Source organism: Vidua macroura, chromosome 31, assembly GCF_024509145.1.
Source record: "Vidua macroura isolate BioBank_ID:100142 chromosome 31, ASM2450914v1, whole genome shotgun sequence".
Taxonomy (NCBI): Eukaryota; Metazoa; Chordata; class Aves; order Passeriformes; family Viduidae; genus Vidua; species Vidua macroura.
The window spans coordinates 1382188-1403335 of record NC_071601.1 but is presented as its reverse complement, the minus strand read 5'-3'; the positions used below and the strand labels follow the sequence as shown (position 1 = coordinate 1403335).

Below are 21148 nucleotides of genomic sequence, written 5' to 3'. Positions count from 1 at the left end.
AACCCAGCACTCTCTGGGCTGATGGCTGGGTGAAGATGAGGAATTCTGTGATACTGATCTCAGTAGAACCATTAAAAATATTTAATTAGTTAAAATTCACTTACTGAACACACAGCACTTTGTACCTGAATTTTACAAGAAATCCCTTTATTACTGCAAAACAAAGAATATGTTCTTATTCCTTATACCTGGAATGATGAGAGCCTAACTGGACCAAATTTTAGATGAATTCTCTTAGTTATTTGATTTTTTAGAGCCTCCATTTTCATAATAATTGAAGATATTTGAGGATTTCTAGCCTCAAGTCTATTTTAACTCCACCCAAGTTAACTGTAAGTGGATTTTATTAAGTATAACTATTTCTACCTCAAGTTCCGTGCATTTATTTTTTGTGTTGCACACTGCTATCACTTTTTAAATGCCACTCAGCCCTACCTGCAACTGTTTTTCTCCTGAGAACTAAAAGGAGATAATAAACAATGGTACCACTGGTATTTAAAAATCCATGTTTCACTTTATATTGGAAGTGTTCTGGGTGGTACTGGATGGAGAGAATGGGAAAATATTTTAACCTAGGAATGCAAATTCTGTTGGCTATACTCTGGAAACCATCTGGTCCAAAAGAAGCTGAAGAAGAACACATTTAATAGAGATTGACCTATGGATTTGGAATTTCAAATTGGGGTGGAATGCCAGCACATGATGAGCAGTTGAAGGATAATCCCACAGTGATTTTAGGAAGTTGTTGACAGTTTCCCATAGAGTTTGGTCTTGTCATTTATTTGCCTTGCAAAGCTGGAGGACTCCACCCCACAGTGTGACAGTGCCAGCCCTAAACCCACCGGGCTTGCGGATTCGCTGCTTTGATTTTCACCTGGAACTCGCCATTCCTGGGATAATGTTTTCCATGGCACGGGAAGGACCACAGTCGGGCATACATGACATTGTCAAAATGAGAAATGCTAAGTGCAGGTAGTAGGGGGGCAGCTGCTAGGAGGACACAGCCCATCCTGGACCAGTATTAATTGGGGATGTGCAAAACTGTGCAAAACAAGCTGCCAAAGGTGGTCACTATATTGACTGATCTTGTGAATCTGCAGGATCCGAGGCCATTGCAGGTCTAGTCCTTCATGTTCCATTTTTTCATGCATTTATAGCCCTTTATTCTTGTGTTCTTGTATTTTTTTCATTTTATTTGGTTAATTCTTGAAATGTTGACTTAATCTCTCACTGTCTTCTTCCCTTGCCTCTGCTGGGTGGCTGCAATATTCCTTCTTTTTTTCCTTCTCTCAGTATTCCTTCTCATTTTATTGGTCTCTGTGTAACAGCTACAGTCACTCACTTATATGTTCTTAGAGCTTCCCCAGTGTTTGGCTGTTTAATAATAAAACCCAGAAAAGTGGAGAGTCAATAAGAAATTCTTTGTCATCATCTCTGTATGAAGAGCCCAGGTAAAAGGAGCCTTTTTCCTGTCACATGATTCACTTTCACCCTTCAATAATAAATCAGCAAAGCATCTGGCTCCAAAATTAGACTCCTGAAATCCTCTGGCTAGTCCTCAGAGGCATTGGCTTCACTTATCTCTAATGGAAATGCCCACAGATGATAACAGGAGTGTGACAGCAGAAAGACTGATAGAGCTAGCCCTGATATACCAGATATTCCAATGTGTTTATTTTTAAAATAAAATATTTTGGAGGCTGTCACACCCAGACTGACCTCGTGTCATGTGGTCAGGACGAAGCGTTACGCAGCTTTCATTGGTCCATGGCACTGAGATGTTCAGCAAGGAAGAGAAAAAGGGAAATAAAAGCTATACCTGACATTTGAAAGTAACTTTTGGGATTGTATTCCAAATAGAACAGCTTAAATGAACAAGTTACTTCTTCTATTCTGAAGTTTTCCACTTGGGAGGTGGGAAATCATTCCCACTCCACAGGTGCACGGGGACAGGTGTCCTGGTGTACCACACTGGGGAAACACAGAGGCATTTGTGAGAGATGGAAAAATACATGGATAAAAGGGAATATGATGACATCAGGAGGCTTTCACTGGGAGAATTTTGAATTAACAAATTCCAGGAGCATGAAGGTAAAATGCATAAAAGATCACAGAATCATTAAGGTTGGAAAAGAGCTCTAGATCATCAAGTCCAAGATGAAAAAAAAATTGAAATGAATGATGACCAAGGTACAGATCAATATTATTTTTTTCCCTCATTCTTCAAAGAAGGATGAGTGATAGCTAAGATACTGCAAAAGGATAAATTTAGGGATTTTTCTCTGAGCATGGGGATATAGTTGGTGTTGAAGGACAGAGCTTCATGTGGTTCTGTAATGGTAAACATCAAAGGTGTTAAAATTTAAACTGGAGATGGATAGGAAAATACTTGGTGTGATGAGGAACTTGACTCTTTCCATGTTTTGTGCATTGGAAGAGAATAACATCAAAGAAACATCAGTAAGACAGCTGGAGAGAGGAGAATGCTCAGGAGAAACATGTGAGGGTGGAAAAGCACTTTATGGAGCCACTAATACACAACCTGGTGTCAGGTCAAGTTATCTGGAAGCTGAGTACTGGATTATTGCAGCCTTCCAAGGAAAAATCCATAGATTTTGTGCAGGAAGGAGAGGAAAGGGCTGACTTGAGAACTGTGGGAGACAACAACAAGAAGAGCAAATTGGAGAAGCTGAGGGGGGAACATGGTGAAAACCAGGCAGAAAACATGAAAAAAGGGCCCAAAACAAGGTGTGGAGAAAGTTTTATGTTTTCTTCCTGTCTGGAGGTTACTGAATGCTCAGTTCATTGGGCTGGAAACTTCGTTATGTGAAGGAGGAGAAGTGAAGGAGGACAAATGAGTTCCATTGGGAGATATCAACACTTTGGACTGGAGGATGCATCTTGGAAGATGTCACAGAGGGAGCTGGGAGCAATTCCAGAGGAGTGGTGCAGTTGGAGTCCTTAAGAGGAGAGAGGGAATTAGGAGAGCTGCAGTAAATTACACCTTGGACAAAAGGCTTTAAGGCAGGACGAGTGGACTCGTTCCTGCACATGAGATCCACTCTTCTTGGGTCCACTGCCTTTGGAGAACTATTTTGAGGGATAAAATAAGGCTCTTTATCCTGTTAGCAAATTCTTTTCAGGGAAACATTTGGCTGCTCAAGAATATATTTGTTTTTACTGCCTTAACTTTCACTAAGAGTAATGAAGGAATAGTTAAAATAGTTAATCTCTATTGGAATTTAATATATATTTTTAGTATTGCTGAAGTCCCCTGTTGTCAATACATACATTTTTTGAAGGAAAACTAATTAAAAGCTGGGCATTTAATAGTGACTGCTGCAGTGGTGTAGCCTTTCAGAGTTAATTCCGCTGTCAATAATTTCCATGAGATCTTTTTGTTCCCTTGTTGATGCCTGATGGTCTTTCAGTAAAGGCAAAGCAACACATTAGAGTTTGCTGTCAAGTGCACAAAGAAAAGATATAGAAAGATTATACATACTTTTTTTCCCAAGTTGGCCCTGTCATGAGGATGCAAGGTGCAAATGGAAATGAGAGAGTGTGTAATATTTTGATGCAAAAATGTGATTTTAAAGTTAATGGTATTTCTTCCAGAGTTAGGAGGCTACTGGGAAAAACTGATGGGTCTGTTACAGGCATTGCAAACAAGATAAGGGGAACTTTGGGTAGATGTCTGACATCTGAAGGACAGAGAATGAACCTGTTTTTTTTTTTTTTTAAACATTAGATAAGGTTACCCAATCTCTGACAGAACAGAACCTTTAGAAACAGAGAGGATACAGAGAGGAAACAGAGAGAATATTGGGAAGGAATTGTTCCCTTTGAAGGTGGTGAGTCCCTGGCACCAGTTCCCCAGAGCAGCTGTGGCTGCCCCTGGATCCCTGGAACTGTCCAAGGCCAGGTTGGACGGGGCTTGGAGCAACCTGGGATGGTGAAAGGTGTCCCTGCCCATGGCAGGGTATGGAACAGGATGGTCTTTAGTGTCCCTTCCTACCCAAATCATTCTATGATCCTGTGAACTTCTGAAACTCTCTGTTGAATAAACTTAGAAAATTAAATGCTTCAGGAAGGTTTATTCCCTCAGAATATTCTATTTAGTTCATTAATGTAATGCATGTGTTTTAAAAAGTAGGCATTTTGCCTTGGCAAATAGCTTGAAGATAAAGTTTATTCCTGTAATTTTCCTCACATGAATTCTTGTAATTTAGAGTATCTTGAATGAAGTTCCAAATATAATTTTCTATCCTTTAAGTCTTGCAACACACCAGAAAATTTCCCACCAGAGTTGACTGTTAATGCTGAGCCATTTCTGCTCTGAGTGCCACAAGAACTTGAGCTGTTGAATTAACAGATGACATCACTGGATCTACGGATGTGGGGAGATTTTTTGTGTATGAGCTGGGATCTGATTTCTTATTAATTTTCAGCTGATTTTTAAATAATGGTGGAATTGAGAAGACTGGTTGTTTTCAAGCTGGAGTTCAGATAAAGTTAAAATGTGCGTGACTTCTGAGTGTGATCTCAATTCAAATCTATACGTCTCCTGCTCCTGGCACCTTCCCATGATTCTGGGGAGGAGAGAATGAAAACACATTATTTTAAGGAGTATTTGGTGCTTATTAAAATTACACATACGCCCGCCTTCCAAAGAGTCTTGATTTACTGCAGGTTGTTCATGTGTCGCATGCGGACATTTTTAGCGAGCAGATTTCTTATCCCTGCGAGAACAGGGAATGGCTTCCAGTGCTCCACGATCCGGGAGCACAAACGTTGCATCCATTGTAAAAGGTAGGGAACCATGAAATCTATAAAGCCGATTTGGCAGGAGCAGCGGCTGTTGGTGCCAAGATTTGGTTACTGACCCACAGTTTCCTGTTTGGAAATCTATTAATTGATTCGCAAAGAGCATCTTTTTGGAAAACAAGGATTCAGACAGGCTGGCACAGGCTGGAGCTCCGCCAAGACTGCTCGGGAAGGTTGCCATGCTGGGAGCGAGCGAGCGAGAGAGCGAGAGAGCGAGCGAGGCGAGGGAAGAAAAAAAGGCAAGACTTGGCACGGCTCAGTCAAATCAGCTTCTTTTGTCTGCTGTCTCGGCTTGAGCTTCGCGAAAGAAAACCGTCCTGGGGTACAGAAAAACTCACAACTTTTTTTTTTGGTTTTCAAACTTCCGTCGCTTTTTAAGTCTCTTGGGCTCTTGGGAAGTGGTGGTGACATTAAATGACGTCCAGTTAGCAGTGAGCAGAGAAATAAAAGCTTTTAATGAAGCCTCCACAATGTCAGTTTGTACATATGGGAAATACGATATTTGGTGATTTTTTTTTTTTTTTCCCCCCTATGTCTGATTAAATTGTAAGGGAGCCGAGTAACTTGGAAGATTGCAGGGGGAATGTGTAAATAAAAGGGAGAATTTTCATTTTTTTTGCAGCAAAACAAAAACTTTTCATCGACACAAACATGCTTTAAAACCGAACCTGACCTTCTTCGGAATACGTTTGGAACGGGAATTCCAGCGTTTCTCTCGACAGAAACGAACTTTTAATGGAACCTCCTTAAAGATTTCATCTGACCCAGCAGTGAAGTAAGAGTAGAGAGAAAGTTGTGACTTCAATAGAAAAGTGAGTATGTTCTTAAAGCCACAACGTTTGTTTTTGCTGCTTCGTGCTGTCCTGGCTCCACGTCCCAGCCTTTAGGGACAAACCTGAAGACCCAGCAGGACACGCCGAAGACACCCAGGCTATGCCTGAAGGGCAAAATCAGAGCATGGTTATTCTGCTCCTGCTCTCCAACATTCCCTTCAGTGCAGCTTCCTAGAGAGCCTCTGAAATCGCTGAATTTTCTACTTTTAGAAGCAGCAAGAGATGGAAAAATATCAGCTGCTGCCAAGTGAGGGATGTTTGAAGATGACACAGTTGATGGCACTGGATACGGAAACTTCAGTTTGTAGTTACAGGACCTGTTTGCTGCAAACAGTGAAAAAATCTGCTCTTTTCTCAGGAATTAAAAGAAAATGGACCAAAAAAATCAGTGACAGCTGAAGCATGGACGCTTTACGATTTCAATAAAATGAAGGACCTAAAAGTCCATTGTTTTCTCCAAAGGTGCCTGGTTTTTCAGGGAGAGAGGTACCTGCCTTCTGATTTCCTGGGAGCAAATATGATCGCACTGCATATTAGGCCTGGATGTGCTGGGATTATCCTCCTGCTGCTGTGACAATCAGCATTATTATTTCAGGGAGTAACTGTAAACCGTAGATTTTTATGGATCGGCTTCACTTGGAGTAAGTATTACCCTGTCCTTAAAAAGTGGATTGTTCAGCCTGAGATGTGCAATTCCTGGCATGCTGCACAAGTACATTTCCCTCATTCTTCCCTGCTGAAGGGAAGAAACAACGTTAATGGAAAGGTTTTTAATAGGAATGTGTTTGTGTTTTAACTGTGGCATTTGGATTATGAGACTGCTAAAATTAACTGGTCTTTTTGATGATGTCAAAAACTTGGGTTACTTAATATTAGATTAAATTGGTTTCTTAGCAAGATCTGTCTGAATTTTTACTACATCAGTGAGCCTTTTGAAAGATGCTCTGGTTAAATAGTGGGAAAGATGCTGTTGTGATTAATAATTTGGTTCAATGAAACGTTTAATAGGGTTTCTTGGGGAGTTTTGAAGAAAAAAATTCTATTATTCTGTCTTTCTAAATCCTTAAAAAATACCCTCAGCAGCTCTGTGTGGGAATAGCTATGCCGTGAGGGATTTCAAATGGATCCTGGGTGGAAGGGGAGTGTTTGGAGGAGTTGAGTTCTGCTCTCTGTGTGGTTCTTGTCTGTTGTTCCTGCACAGGCATTGCCATGGGATGTACTTGGGGACACGGGGATGTGCTGGGCTGAGTCTGCATCACAACAGTGCCCTAAGTTTGTCTGTCTGTGGGGAATTCTGGAAGGAATTCCCATTATTTTTCAGAAATCCTGTGCAGTCTCAAAGCATTTGCTGTTTTCTTTAGTCGTGGCATTCCAAAACAAATCTTTATTGGGTGCCCCTATTAAAACTCAGAAAACAACAGAAAACATTTATGGTGCTGCCTCTAAGGGAAATATTAAAATTACCATTACATTTCTAAGTGATACATTAAAATAACCATATTTCTCTCCCAAGTACCTACATAATTTCATAAATTCAGGTTTTAAACATGATCAACATGTGGGTGCTTGCAGTGCATTTATAAAGACAAACATTTGTACAAGTATTTCAACATCTGTGGACACTGAAGTTATTTTGAAGTGGTTCCTACAACGTTGGAAACACCGTTTGTCTCTGAAATATCTCCTCGATACATTTTGGGTTCCTAAATGAGATACACACCACTGCACATTTCTTTTGGCCTACATAATAAAATATTTTTCTTCCTGCTAAACTCTCTGATTTTGAAAGTTCATCTAAGTGCTAATTTTTTTGGACAATATCCCAACTTGGCAATTTAAAAATGAAATTGGAATTGCAAGGTTTAAATGGTTGGAACCTGAACACTGGTTGGATTGCATGCAAATGGAATTTCTGGTGTAATTTGACATGGTTTATTGTATTTATGTATTTTCTTTATCAGCAGGACTTTTCTGGATACTTTAATCTGATTATTCATTGCAACCATTCATCTATGATCTTTAATTATTGGATAGGTTTAATAACTTCATAAATTAACAATTTGTATTTAATTCTTAATGAATCATTAATATCCATTTTAGATTGGATTGTACAGTTCCTTAACGTGGCATATTTCAGTGTGGAGGTGAGGTTTGGTATGGTTGGGTTTTAACTTCGTTTTTGTTATTAAACCACAGACAGTATTTCACATTAGAGCATCACGTTTGATACTGTGATGGGCCAATGTCTGATTGCACTTGTGGTGATTAATAGGACATAAACCAAGGTTTGCTCTGCTGTCTTAATTATTGTCAAAGTAGTTTGAGATCAGAATGGGCCTGGAATGGGCTTAGTTTGTGCCTTTTATACTGATATATCAAAGCATTTTAAAAATGAATGCTTACTCTGAACCCCTGTGGTTACTGGACAAGGAAGAGATGAGCAGTTCTCAGTATGACTGTGGATTCTCCGTAAATATGCTTGTATGACAACAATACAAATGTTAAAATGCAGTTTCTAGAGGTCTTGGGTGTTATTTTGAATTCCTATCGCCATGGGAGATTATCTTGAGATCCTGCACATGGTAGAACTCCATGTGCTGAGGTCTCCTCAGTATCTGTAACATTTTTAAAAAAAAATTAAAAAGTTCTATTTGATATAAATATTTTAAGGCTCCTTCCATTTGCCATTTATTCTTTACCATTAATCCAGAGTAATTGCTTATTTTGTAGCCCACCATTCCAAGGTGTTTTCTCTTGGCACAGTGGGATTGACTTGGGTGGAATTCCACTTCTTTATTCCATATAAGCCACAGTCTTTATCCATGCCACAAAAACTTTGAGCAAAGTCAATATTATTTCATCCACTGTAACTCTTAAAATATCATTTAAGTGAGTTACTTTTGTAGTCATTGTGGAAGAATAAACACCTTTAGAAGGTTGTCCCTTCAGTCTTGTGAATCATTCTCTTTATTGACCATAAATAATTGGAAAATAGAAGAAAAAATTGTAAGAATATAACAATATTAATTTGTAGTATTTTTAAGTTATATTGTCATTTATTAAGAGATGAGGAATAGGTCACAGTTGTTTAGGATCTGATTGATTCTGATCTTTTCTTAATGAAATTGTTATAGAAATAAAAGAACCTTGTACTGTTAATAATTATGGACATCCATGTTTTTCCTATTTTTCTCTATATAAATAAGTTATGCCCAGTGTACATCTGTTCCTCTGAGTCACCAGAGCAGTTTTTCTGTATTTATTTGATGCTACAGAATTGAAAAAGTTTTTAGGGATAAATTATAGGTCATGCAAAAAATTCCCATTATTGTCTTTCCTTTACATTTGTTTAATCACCTATTTTTGCTAAGTTTGCCAGGATCAAGCAGAGTCTTGGTGTCATCTTTTCTCCTGTTTGCTGCTGACCTCTTCAGCCTGTGTCAAATTCTGGTTTGTCTAAAGTTACAACCTCTGTACTATCAAATTCTGGGGTTTTAAACCAGGAAATGCAGCACTGCTTGCTCTGTGTGCTCTTATCTTGTCAATCAATAGATTAATAGGAGAGAAATCAGGGAATATCCAATCCCTGATCTTCAGCAGGGACACCTTCCACTATCCCAATCCCAGGTTGCTCCAAGCCCCCTCCAGCCTGGCCTTGGACACTTCCAGGGATGGGACATCCAGCACCTCCCTGGACAGCTGGTCCATGACTGATGGTTCAGACACTTTCAGATCCATGGTTTAGGAATTAATCAGATCCCAAGAAAAGTGTCTCCCTCATACGGACACAACACTTTTACTGAATGCCAGAGGAAACTGGAATGGTTTGGTTGAGTTTGCTAAACTACAATGAAAAGATCTTCCATATAAATTAATATTAAAAGGATAAGAGAAGAAGCATGAAAAAAGCATTGGTTTTTTTTTCCTCTGCTAAATTGCATCAAAGTGGAAAATTTCTGTGACTGTCTTCTTGGATTTTGCATGTAAGAGTTCCTGCTTTTTTCCTGACACATAACAAGGGTTTATCGTTCTCCAAATGCAAACTTTGGATTTCAGCACTGAGAGGTTTCCACTGTATTGATTTTTCCATGCAAACCTTCATCCCTTTCACACCTCAGCACAGCACCAAGTGTGGAGTATGAGAGTAGATACAGAGTTTTGCTCCAGGAAAGATTTCTGTGTGGTTTTGTTTTGGAAGCCCCACAGCTGTGTTTTTTCCAGTCCTACAGATAGGAATAGGAATAAAGTCTGTTTCTTGTTCATCTTAATGCATAGCAAATAAAACCCAAGAACTCTACAGACAGTACAGTGTTAATTAAGATGATTCAAATTTTCATTTTCCACAGACAATGATTTTGGTAATAAAAATTCCATCCCAGATTAAAGCACCTGCAGAGACTGTAGAGAGGACAGACTGTGAGAAAATGTGTAGGTTCAGGAGGACCATACTCAGAAAAATCTCAATTTGTTTTGACCTGTATTGGTAGAAATGGTTGAACATGGTAGGTTGGGAAGTTTTGCACTGAATTGTAGGTGGTATCCACTGATAAAATCTTCTCCAGGGTGTTTGTAACCTCCTCTTGTTTTTGGCAGTTTTCCCATTTCCAAGACCAGCCTGGTGTTTGCCCATGAGTTTCCATTGTAATCTGTTCCCAGCTGGAGAGGGTTGCATTACTCTGTCCTTGGCTGTGATTTGTTTGTTCACTGTCCATTTTCATTCTGATCTCTGTAGGTGGGAAGGCAGGAAGGACTTCAAGGAAAGAGAGGATCTCTTCTTTACTTAGTTAGGGCTTGTTGCTTTCACTGACATGATGGAATCATGGAGTGAAGAATCCTTTGGGTTAAAAGGGACCCTAAACTCATCCAGTGCCACCCCTGCTGTGGGCAGGGACACCTTCCACTATCCCAGCTTGCTTCAAGCCCTGTTGGCCTTGGACACGTCCAGGGATGCAGGAACAGCCACAGCTTCTCTGGGCACCCTGTGCCAGGGCCTCCCCACCCTCACAGGGAACAATTCCTTCCCTCTATTTAATCTAAATCCACCCTTTTTTGGTTTAAAGCCATTCCTCCTTGTCCTAATGGCTTTATTACCTACCTTTTACGTGGCTTTTGTTTATATCTGTGGCTTTATATTTATATTTTATAAGTCTTTCCATTAGTTGTTCACAATTTTGATGTATTTCAAGGGCTTGAGATATTTTGTTCTGCTGCCATTACACTTCTGGCTCTACTTTTCTGTTTTTGTGCACCCAGTGTGAAAACTTCATATAAATGAGTTTTTGTAATATCTACTGTGTTTATTTTTTTTTTTTTAAGCCATGATTAAACTGGTAAACTCATTGTGTTGGTATAGTTTTGCATTTAAGATACATTCTGCTGTTGCAATAAACCCCATTGTCCCAGTATAATGCTTTTCCTTTCTTATGGATTCACGCCGTAGAACATAATTCTTTCTCTTTGGTAGAAATTCATGTGAAAAGGAACTGTTAAAAGCCAATACATTTGTAGTGAATGAAGCAGTTTTATCAGAGAGAACAATGTGGTTCTGCAACACTGTCTCACTGTCTCCTCCTGAAAATTGCTCTGGTGCAGGAGACTGTTGTGGCACTTATTTTTATAGTTGGGAAACATTATTCTTGTTATTTAATTCAGCTGCTGACATAATGAGTGCTCGACTGTAATGAATATTTGATGTGTTTATGCTAATGTAAAGGCCCAACTATTGCCAGTTCTCTCCAACCTTTCTAACTTTTTAGACAACAATTTTAAGAGTGATGCACTTTGCCCAATGTGTCTTGATGAAAAGGGAGAATATTTTTATGGATGCTCAATTAACATCTTGTAAATTCATTTTCTTGTGGCCTTAGCTGTTACTCTGAAAGATTTTAACTTGAAACGGTCTCTTTAGACTCCCATGAGAGAATTGGGCCAGGATCAGGATGTGCAGCGTAGATGTGTGGGACTCATTACTCCTGTTTTCTCTCAGAGTCAGCAGCCAGAGCTGGGCACTCCTCGGGAGATTTGGTCATTATCTAATTCCAAGCTCTTGGAGCTGCAGGTGGAATAGTTCCCAGTAAAACACAGAAGGTTCTAAATAATTTTCTCCTAAAAGCAGCATAAAAAGACACAGACGTGTTTAAAAGGTTTGAGACAAGAGGACAAAGATGTTCCAGGAGCTGGAGCCCCTCTGCTCTGGAGCCAGGCTGGGAGAGCTGGGAGTGCTCACCTGGAGAAGAGAAGCATCCAGGGAGAGCTCAGAGCCCCTTCCAGGGCCTAAAGGGGCTCCAGGAGAGCTGGAGAGGGACTTGGGACATGGGATGGAGGGACAGGACACAGGGAGTGGCTTCCCACTGCCAGGGGGCAGGGATAGGTGGGATATTGGGAAGGAATTCCTGGCTGTGAGGGTGGTGAGGCCCTGGCAGAGGGTGTCCAGAGAAGCTGTGGCTGCCCCTGGATTGCTGGAAGTGTCCAAGGCCAGGCTGGATTTTATGACCTTTTAGTGCCGCAAAGTTCACAATACTCTGATCACTCTTTGTGAACTTTTAGGGTTTTTTCTTACTCTGCTTTTTTACTTTTAAAAAGCAAAGTTGTTTCTGTGCTCTGTTGTCGTTCTCTACATGAAACTTGTGTGTCCCTTGCATGACAAATGTCCTCACAATTGTCATTATCACAGACAATCTCAGTGCTCCCGACTGCAGACGTCACCTTTGAGCTGTCTTTGAAATGTGGAGAATTTTGCCTGTGGTATTTCCTCTCATCTGTTCCATCCTCTGGGATCAGGCACAATCCCACTGGCAGGAATTATGCCTGATATTACTGGAAAACATTCCTGACGGTGTCTCATTGTGAAAGGGCACAGCCCTGTGCCCCGGAGTGGCCAGGCTTGTATTTACTTTGTGGCTTCTTTTGCAAGGAGCTCATTGAAACAAATCTTTTGGGTATTCAGCAGCCAAAGGTAGTTTGAAAATGAAAAAAAAAAAAAAACATAATGAGATAGTGAAAAAAAAATGCAAAAAAATGACAGAAGTAGGATGAAGGAAACCAAGTAAAGAAAGTGGGGATGAGAAAAATGCTTTTAGGTGAAGTCTTGCCAAGAAGTGACTCCAGACAAGTTTTCATGGTCACTTTTTTTTTGCTATTAGGAACAGAAATCCGTTGGTTATGCAGAGCTCTTTTACTCTGCAGCATCGATTTTCCTTGCCCTCCATGCTTTGTAGTAAATGATCAACCTCCTGTGCTGGCAGGGAAAGAGTTTTATCTTTGTCCTGTGTTCCTGGGGTATGAGGGAACAGAGCCAATTAAATTAATTTAATTTTGGACAGCATATTAAGAGTCAGTAATCCTATTGTATTGCAGCTGCATGTCAGTTAAAGCTATTTACACCCTCTACTTGCTTGGATTTTTTTAGCATATTTAGATTTTTCTTTATGTTCAAGAATTTTTTTTTCCCTTTGCTTTTGAGTAACTGCAATGTCCTTATGTGCATTTTTAAAAATTATTCTTAGCTTACTGGTGTGTTTTATTAAACCTAATTCTTCACATAGAAGATTTTATTTAAAGATGAGAGGGGTGTATATGCATCTATACAATATGCATATATATATATATATATAAAAATATACATGGTGAAAGACTTTTTGCTCAAGTGCTTCTTTGAGGTAATTAAACCATTTACATTTTTGCATTATAATCAGGTATCATAATGTTTGTTTAAAGATTTTTTTGTTTTTCTCATAAATTTTCCAAATATTCTGATATTCAACTCAGTTTGTACACCTGCTTCAGTTTGAGTTTCTGGGTGACATTTAGACCAAAAACTCTGTAATTATTTATTAGCAAATAATTCCAATTTCATTTGTAATAGTTAAAAATAAACCAAGCAAATGTGTGAAGTCCTTGTCTGCCCACCCTGTAGTGAAGCATTTCCTTAAAAGCCTGTGGTAGGAGCTGGAGTTTCTTATGTTGCCTCAAATTCACCGTTTTTCTTCTACGAGTCATTTTTATGTGTAAAAAGTTCATCGATTTAGGTAGTGAATACAGTTATTAGATTTAAAAAGCGCCTTTGAGCTTCAGGCTGGCTTTTGTTTAATGCTACAATGAGGGACAGGCTGACCCTTCACTGCCTTTCTGAGGGACATGTGAAAATGAAATCTGTCACTTGCGTGTCTCAGGATGAGACTGGGAGGCTTGTGTGGCCCAAAAGTCAAAATACCTGATGGAAAACTTGGAGTGCACTTCCTGTGATCCTTAAACCATTAATAGACTGAAAGGCAGGACCTCCACTGGTCTTTCTGCTGCCTTGAAGGCACCTGCACGATTTCTGCTGGAGCCATCTGAGTTTTCTCCTGCCACTTTCTGTCCAGATGGGGTCTTTTGTATTCCTGGATCAGACACTCACATCTCAAAATTCTTGTCCTTACGGATCCTCTAGAGATGGCAGCAGTATGCAAAATTCCTTCCTGTTACTGGGAAGCTGTGAGGCTTTGCTGTGAAGCCAACTTAGATATTATGGAGAAATTGTTCCTTTTGAGGGTGGGGAGGTTGCCCAGAGAAGCTGTGGCTGCCCCTGGATCCCTGGAAGTGTCCAAGGCCAGGCTGGACAGGACTTGGAGCAACCTGGGATAGTGGAAGGTGTCCCTGCCCATGGCAGAGGGTGGGATTGGATGATCTTTGAGGTCCCTTCCACCCCAAACCGTTCCATGATTCCATGATGCTCCACCCCAAAGGAAGACCCCAGAGATGCTGCAGTTACAGAAGGGGGAACTGAGACATTCAACACAGTCGATGAAAATGTTCCCACATTTCCTGCAAATGAACCCCACTTGCTGTATTAAAAAAAAAAATCCCAGGTCCTGGCTCCTCAATGAGAAAATAAATGATACAAAAAAGGTTTTTTCCTCACTCCTGTGGGTGCTCAGAAAAGGACTTCAAACTTCTTGTCAGAATTGCAGAGCTAAAGATACGCCTGAAAATAATTCTGTATGGATCACCTGCAGATCCCATTTCCCAGGCTGCAATTCCTAGTTTGGGAATCACAGTTTGGGAGCAGTAAGAGGAATATCCTTCTCCAGTAACTCAGTACAAAGTGCAATGGCTTTAATATTGATGGAAAGGCTCCCTTAGATTATCCTTTAAATTGTTTTATTCATAACCTATGATTACTGCTTAGCAGTTTCAGATAAAATTTGCTTTATATAAAATTGAAGAGCCTGGAGAAAATGTTCTGTGTTGTTAACTCTGTTTTGGCTGAGTCGAAACTTGCACCTCACAGGCTGTAGTGGGATTGGACTGGAATGGTGGGACTTGAGTGTTTGCTATCCCCACACAGCTTCTGTCTGAATTACATAAAACTTGACCTTTTAAAAATTTGTTTGTTTGCCAGCAAGTGAAATTAAACCTTTCTTCTCCCCTTCCAACCTGGGAAGTATCACCTTTTTTATTTGATGATTTTTTTGGTCACGCAGTTGGAAATTCCAAAATCCCAGTGCCTTTAATGGAATGGCTTAAGTTTAAGTGGTCATAAAGATATTAAAGGTATTTTGTGTATTTCAGACATTGTTAAACCAAGCTGTCATTTTGTCATTGGTGTCAGCAGCTATTCCAAAAAGACATTCCTGAAGCAGTTGGAACCCTGTGAGTTCCATGTCTTAGGTAACAGGAACAGGCTTCCAGGGCTTCCCAGATTTAATTTCTGCACTGTGACAAAATATTTGAAGCACATATGTTGAAAGTGGCTTTCACAGCCTGTATTTGAGCTTTGATTTTATTGGAAGGTGTGTGAGACTGCTCCTTTGGAAAATCAGGCTCCTCTAATTATGTAGGTAACATATTTTAAAATGTTAGAGTCTGCCTATGAATCATTTCTCTCCCATTATTAGAGGTGACATTTCCATTTAATTTCCCAGTGGGATTCCATTTAATGTTTTCAAAACAACATCAGTCGAAATCATATTTGTTTTGGTTGTTTGCCTTTACAAAGAAATTTTTATGAAAGGAATTGCAAAGTTTTTCAAATGGAAGAAAGAAGAGTTTTTAGACAGGAGATATTTGTAAAACTTCCACTTGTTATTTTCTTTCAAATTCAGTACCTTGAATAGATGTCAGACTCTTGAGGCAGCTGGGATATGTCTAAATATTCTCAGAATCCAAGGATTTGGGAGTCTGCTGAATTTTCTTATTTTGATCTTGTTCTCATTCAGTGAATTGTGCATATTTAGTGCTGTGAATGGAGCTGGTGCTTTGCTTTTAATTCACACGTGAAGAGTTTAGTCCATCCTTGGGGTATTCAGAGCATCTGACCAGGAATCTTTTCTTCAGCTGGTATATTGAATTTTTGTTACATTACTGGTCTGATGGGATGTACACAGGCTGTTCTGGATATGCCTGTTCTAAAGAAAAGTGATTTTTGATCCTGAGCACACGTGGCACAGCCTGGAGTTGTCACACAGGTCAAGGCAGGGTTCAGCCAAGGGGACAGGACTCTGTGTTCTCAAAAAAGATCTTCTTTTTTGTACAGGACAAAGGCTAATTGTGGCTTGAAGTTTTATGAGCCGTCACTAATAAAATTCTGGGAGGTATTCGAGTCTCTGCCTTGTTTTGGGGTTGGTGTATCAAATATAAAGTGAAACTGAAATGTTACAAAAATTGTAAATAAAGAAAAATGCTTCTGCTTTTGAGAGAGTGTGAAAAGGGAGGGAGCAAGCAGAGAGAGGAAACAACATGTGAAGAATAAGAGAGACATAAAATCTTAGTATGCTGCTTATTAATAGGATTTATTGCTGCTATTTGTAATAACCCCGATTGAAAGCATTTCTTTTACGTCGCGTGCTTGGTATTTCTCAGGAAATTAGAAGAAAACATTAAATGTGTTGCTTTCTACCCCACATCTCCTTTCCCTTCCCCTGATCTTTTTTACTTGGGAGGTTTTAAACATTTATGGGGGAAAACCATTTTTAAAAGGGCATGTAGCACCAAGGTAATAATCACAGAGCTGTACTGCTTTATGGGGCAATAATCCAGTTGCCTTGTTTGAAAAAGCTACTTGGCCTTCATTCTCCAAGGCTTTTCCTTAGGGAATGGGGCTAGATTATTGCCTTGTAAAACAGTGCTGCATCCCTCTTGCTGATTAATTATAAATCTCTGCTCATGGAGTACTTTCTGGTTTACAGCATTCCCATTCCTTTCCTTCATGGCTTTGTCCTGCTTTCTGAGAATTCACAAATAAAAGCTGAGGTTTTCTCGATTTGTGACACTCGAACGTTAATCTCCAGTCTGGGAGTTCTTCTATGAGCATGTTACACATTTATTTTCTCCAAATAAAGGGGAAGCACAGTTTTCTCAACTTTCTACCACATATCCACTTTTCTGCAGCCACTGATATGTATAAAGCTGCAGTAAATAAATGTTAGCAAGGAACTTGAGTGGTACCACTTATTTGAATTTCCTGAATCTCCTTAGGTTAGAGCTAATGTGGGCTGATACCTCATGGTGCCACCATCAAGCTATTTTCATTGTTAGCACTAAGATGGGTGTTGAACCCCTTAAATAGTGTTGATTGATCTTTTTGGGCTCTTCCATAAAATTTTTAAGTCTTTTTCCACTTCTTGAGACTTCCTGGGAGTGGGAAGGAGCTGTCCAGACATACCTGAAATAACAAGAAGCCCGACACAGCCATGCTCAGGTGGTTGCTGGCAGGACATTTCCCAAACTCCAGGTAAGCTGGCAGGGCAGTCAGGTTGGAAGTGTTGCCAAGCACAGTTCCAAATTGACAGACCCTGTCCAAATTGGAAGATTATGGGGTTTGTAATATTGCCTGTAATTTGTGCGCTGAAGAGGAGCGTGAATAATGTTCTGATGTCTTTTTCGAGGGGTGTTTGCTCAGTGTACAATGAGGGGATGGGTATTTTTTGATGTCACATTTATGATTTGTGCTTGGCAAAGTGGCCATCACCATTCCTGATTTATTTATGTACCAGAATCCATACAATGGGCACTATGCTTGAAAATAATTTGGAAGCTGAAGCTGTTGTGTGTCACGAGCAGCTTCCTGAGCCGTGTTTGATACGGAGGATTTATCACACATCCAGCTCCACATCAGTGATGATTATCAATTGTTTTCTTGATGAACAGCAAAACCATGACAGGGAAAGGCATGATTGCATTAAGGAAAATACTCTTCATAGTCAGAGTGTGAATCACCAGCCTTGGAGAATTCAAAATCTTGATTGGAGGTGACCCTGAGCAGTTGGATTAAATGTTGGATTTGTTCCACTGTGAGCAGGGGTTTGGGCTCCACGCTGTCGTGATAGGTAAAAGAATTATAAAAGAACAGCCTCATAAAACCAGGCCTTGCTCTGCTAGATTACCAGCTAGCCTGTCACTTCTTCTAAGTGCAGCTAAGCAGCTAGCTAAGTTCCCATGTGAAAATATCTTGGGAAGGAGAATCCATTTGCACAACAGTCTGTTCTTGGGGAGAAAAATAAGTGGCACCTGCATAAACAATAGATCTATCCTGTGAGAATCAGTGAAGAAAATCTGTAAACAGTTTAAGAATAGAGAGATTTGGTGGACAAGTAAAATACCTTTTACTAACCAATAGAGTAATTGGCAAGAAAGCTGCTAACCAATTGGTGTTGCACACAGGGTCTGTGAAAACTGTAAAAGTGAGTTATGTGAATAAAGAATGGGCTTTTTCCTGCATGAAGAAAACGGAGTCTTGCATGATTCATTCCAATACCACACCTCAGTGATCCTTCCACACTGCATCCTTCAGTGACTGAAAGTAAGAGGTGCTGCCATGGGTCTCAGTGAATTTCTTCCATGTCAGACAGCTTTTCTGTGTTCCCACTGCTTGTGGGAACCATCTTCTCATTCTCCTGCTTTAGAAGTTCATGAACTGTGCAGCCATGTGGAGAAACTTCTGGATAAGGTGGAGAATTAATCCTTGGGGTCTGGGAGTGTGGGACAAGCACAAGTGTTCTGCTCCCTTGGTTTTGGAGGCACCACCAGATGTTGGTGGAGTAGCTTTGTGGAGACAGCTGCTCTCAATCCACACATTACCGGTGAGGTGAGGACAGAGTGGGGAATATTTACAAACTTTTCAAATACTTGACAGAAAGGAGCTCAGCCCATGCTTGGTTGACCCATCCCAGGATCACACCTGGAATACATTTCTGTCTGTGATAGGCTGTGTCGTCATAGTAAATGAGTTTTCTGGTTTTGAGTCGGTCTGACCGCTGTTAAACTCCTTCAGCTGACAGAGCACTACAGCAACACTCAAAACAGCTTTTGGGGAGGTTCCTGGTCCATACTGACGCTTTTTGAGTAGAAAAATACACAGCCAGTGTTCAGGACTCTCTTGGATCCCAGAGTCATGGAAGGGGCTGAGCTGGAAGAGACGTTAAAGATCACCTCCTTCCAAACCCCCTCCATGGGCAGGGACACCTTCCACTAGACCAGCTTGGATCTAATGTTTAAATTTCCTTAAATTAGAATTTTTTCTCCCTTTTTTTTTCTTCCTCAGCATCACGATTTCTTGTTGGTGTGCCTCTGCCTCTGTTCCTGACAGCTCAGTGACCTCGCACACTGAGATCACTCTATTTTTTGACACTCCATATGCAAGAACCTCTTGTGCTTGACTAAATTACAAGGCGGTTATTAACTCCTGGTGGGGTCACTCCTCTTTCTCACCCAATAAGGCAGAGCACAGGTTTCACAGTGACATTCTGTGCCCTGCTTTTTGTGGTTTTTATAAATACAGGCAGTTACAAATGGGTGTTATAGACACATAAAGGGGAGATTGCTTTGTCCTGCTATTGAATTTTGAGACCAGACATTGATGATTCACCACCTGATGGTGACAGTGAATTTTGGGTGTCTGCTCCTCAGTGTTGTTTTTGAAGGAATTCACGATACCTCTAGACATTCTTGATGTTTGGATGCTTCACAGAGTCTGCCATTCTCTGTGTGAAATGGTAACAGGTGTGATCGCCCAAGAAATGAGAATTTTTCAGTTCTTTGATTTAAGTGATTGGTGCTGATGACTCCTCACTTTTACAAAGGTCTTTTTGATTCTTGTATATTAGAGATTCACAGAATGGTTCAGGTTGGAAAAGACTTTTAAGATCATCACCTGTTAACTCAGCACTGCCAAGCCACCACTGAACCATGCTGAACCATAAAGGTAAATATTTCTCAGTTTACCCACGTAAATCAGTTTACCACTAACAATATCAAAAGGGTTTTTATGAACAGTGCATACTGATGAATGGTGGTGTATTATTTGCAATTATTTGCAGTTATTTAATAGTTTGTACTGTGCATTTTTGTTTTTACTGTGTCTAAATTTTGGGTAGAATGGATAAACATATTCAATTATCAAAGAGATTATTTACTGACAAGTAGAATTAGAAGGAATGCACAGGTAGGAGGATGAGTTTTGAGAAGCAGCAGGAGAAGGTTACTGTGTACTTAAAGGGCTGAATTGCTGGTTTTGGTTGCAGCAAACCTCTGAAAAGCTTTCTAATGAAGAACCAATTTAAATTTAGAAAAGATGAATCCTCATGTGCCATCACCTGGTTTGAGACATGCAGGTTAATAAATATTTTCCCTTTGTATATCCTCAAGAGAGGCATCCCTTAAAAATGAAATACATTCCTGCACCCCCCCCCCCCAATTTCTTATTGTTTTGTGAAAATGAAGTCAGAGCAGGAGGGGGTTTTAACTTCACTTAGAACAGTAATTGGTAGGATATATGATGCAAATAAATTGGCTCAAATTTTCCCTTAATGTACCTCAGCTTCAATTCTCCTGCTGCCCTTCTGAACTGTAGTTATTGTGCTGGCACTGGAGGTACCTTTGAAGAGGCAGAGCTGCCTGTGGCAGTCGAAGCAAAATCAGAAGAAAATTTAAATGATTAATTAATGTAATCTAGTGTCTGTTTTACCAAAGGCTTTCGAGGACTTATTGAGCTCGATTAATGAGAGAAATTCCAGTGGCAGGTTTGGAGAATGGGTTTTTGAAGAGTGGAAATGGCACAGCTGCTGCAGGGGAAGTGATCAGGCACCTCTTCATGTTAAACCACCTACTGAATTAGGACTGAGGAAAAATATTCTCTAAAAGCTTCTTTTTTTTTTTTTTTTTTTTTTTTTTTTTTTTTAGTTAATTATTGTTTAGTGTTTGTAAAAAATCAACCTGGTACAGAATTGCTTTAAAGCTGTAAAGGACAACAGGACATAAATCTCATCTGTAGTTTGTGAGCTGTAAGTGTCCACATTCCTGAAAGGGACTGGGCAAAATCATGGAAGAACCACTGGGGGATATGGAATAGAGGTGGAAAATATTCTAGGAAGTTGCTCTTCTCTTGGAGGGAGAGCCAAGTTCTGGAGTGACTTCTAGTTCAACTTGGTCTATTGTGTGTTTTAGGGTTCAGAAATACCTGCAATCAAATGAGGAAGGTAAAAGAAGTAAGAATGTTGATATATTTAAAATCT

At 40.0% G+C, this 21148-nt stretch overlaps 1 protein-coding gene across 3 annotated transcripts in view; it reads left to right on the top strand.

The window, feature by feature from the left end:
* Window positions 1–21148, top strand: part of MSRA (methionine sulfoxide reductase A) — a 228683-nt gene that overhangs the window by 10867 nt on the left and 196668 nt on the right. Inside the window, exon 1 of one of the 3 annotated variants that reach the window (XM_054001626.1) lies at window positions 5651–6298. The exons of 1 other annotated variant lie outside the window; for it this stretch is intronic. Coding sequence is in view for 1 of the 2 variants with exons in the window: in XM_054001625.1 (XP_053857600.1) it covers window positions 19824–19839 (16 nt within the window). In the remaining variant the exon portion in view is untranslated. Of the gene's footprint in view, window positions 1–5650; window positions 6299–19807; window positions 19840–21148 lie in introns of those variants that run through there. One more of the 3 variants, XM_054001625.1, reaches the window with a different exon arrangement.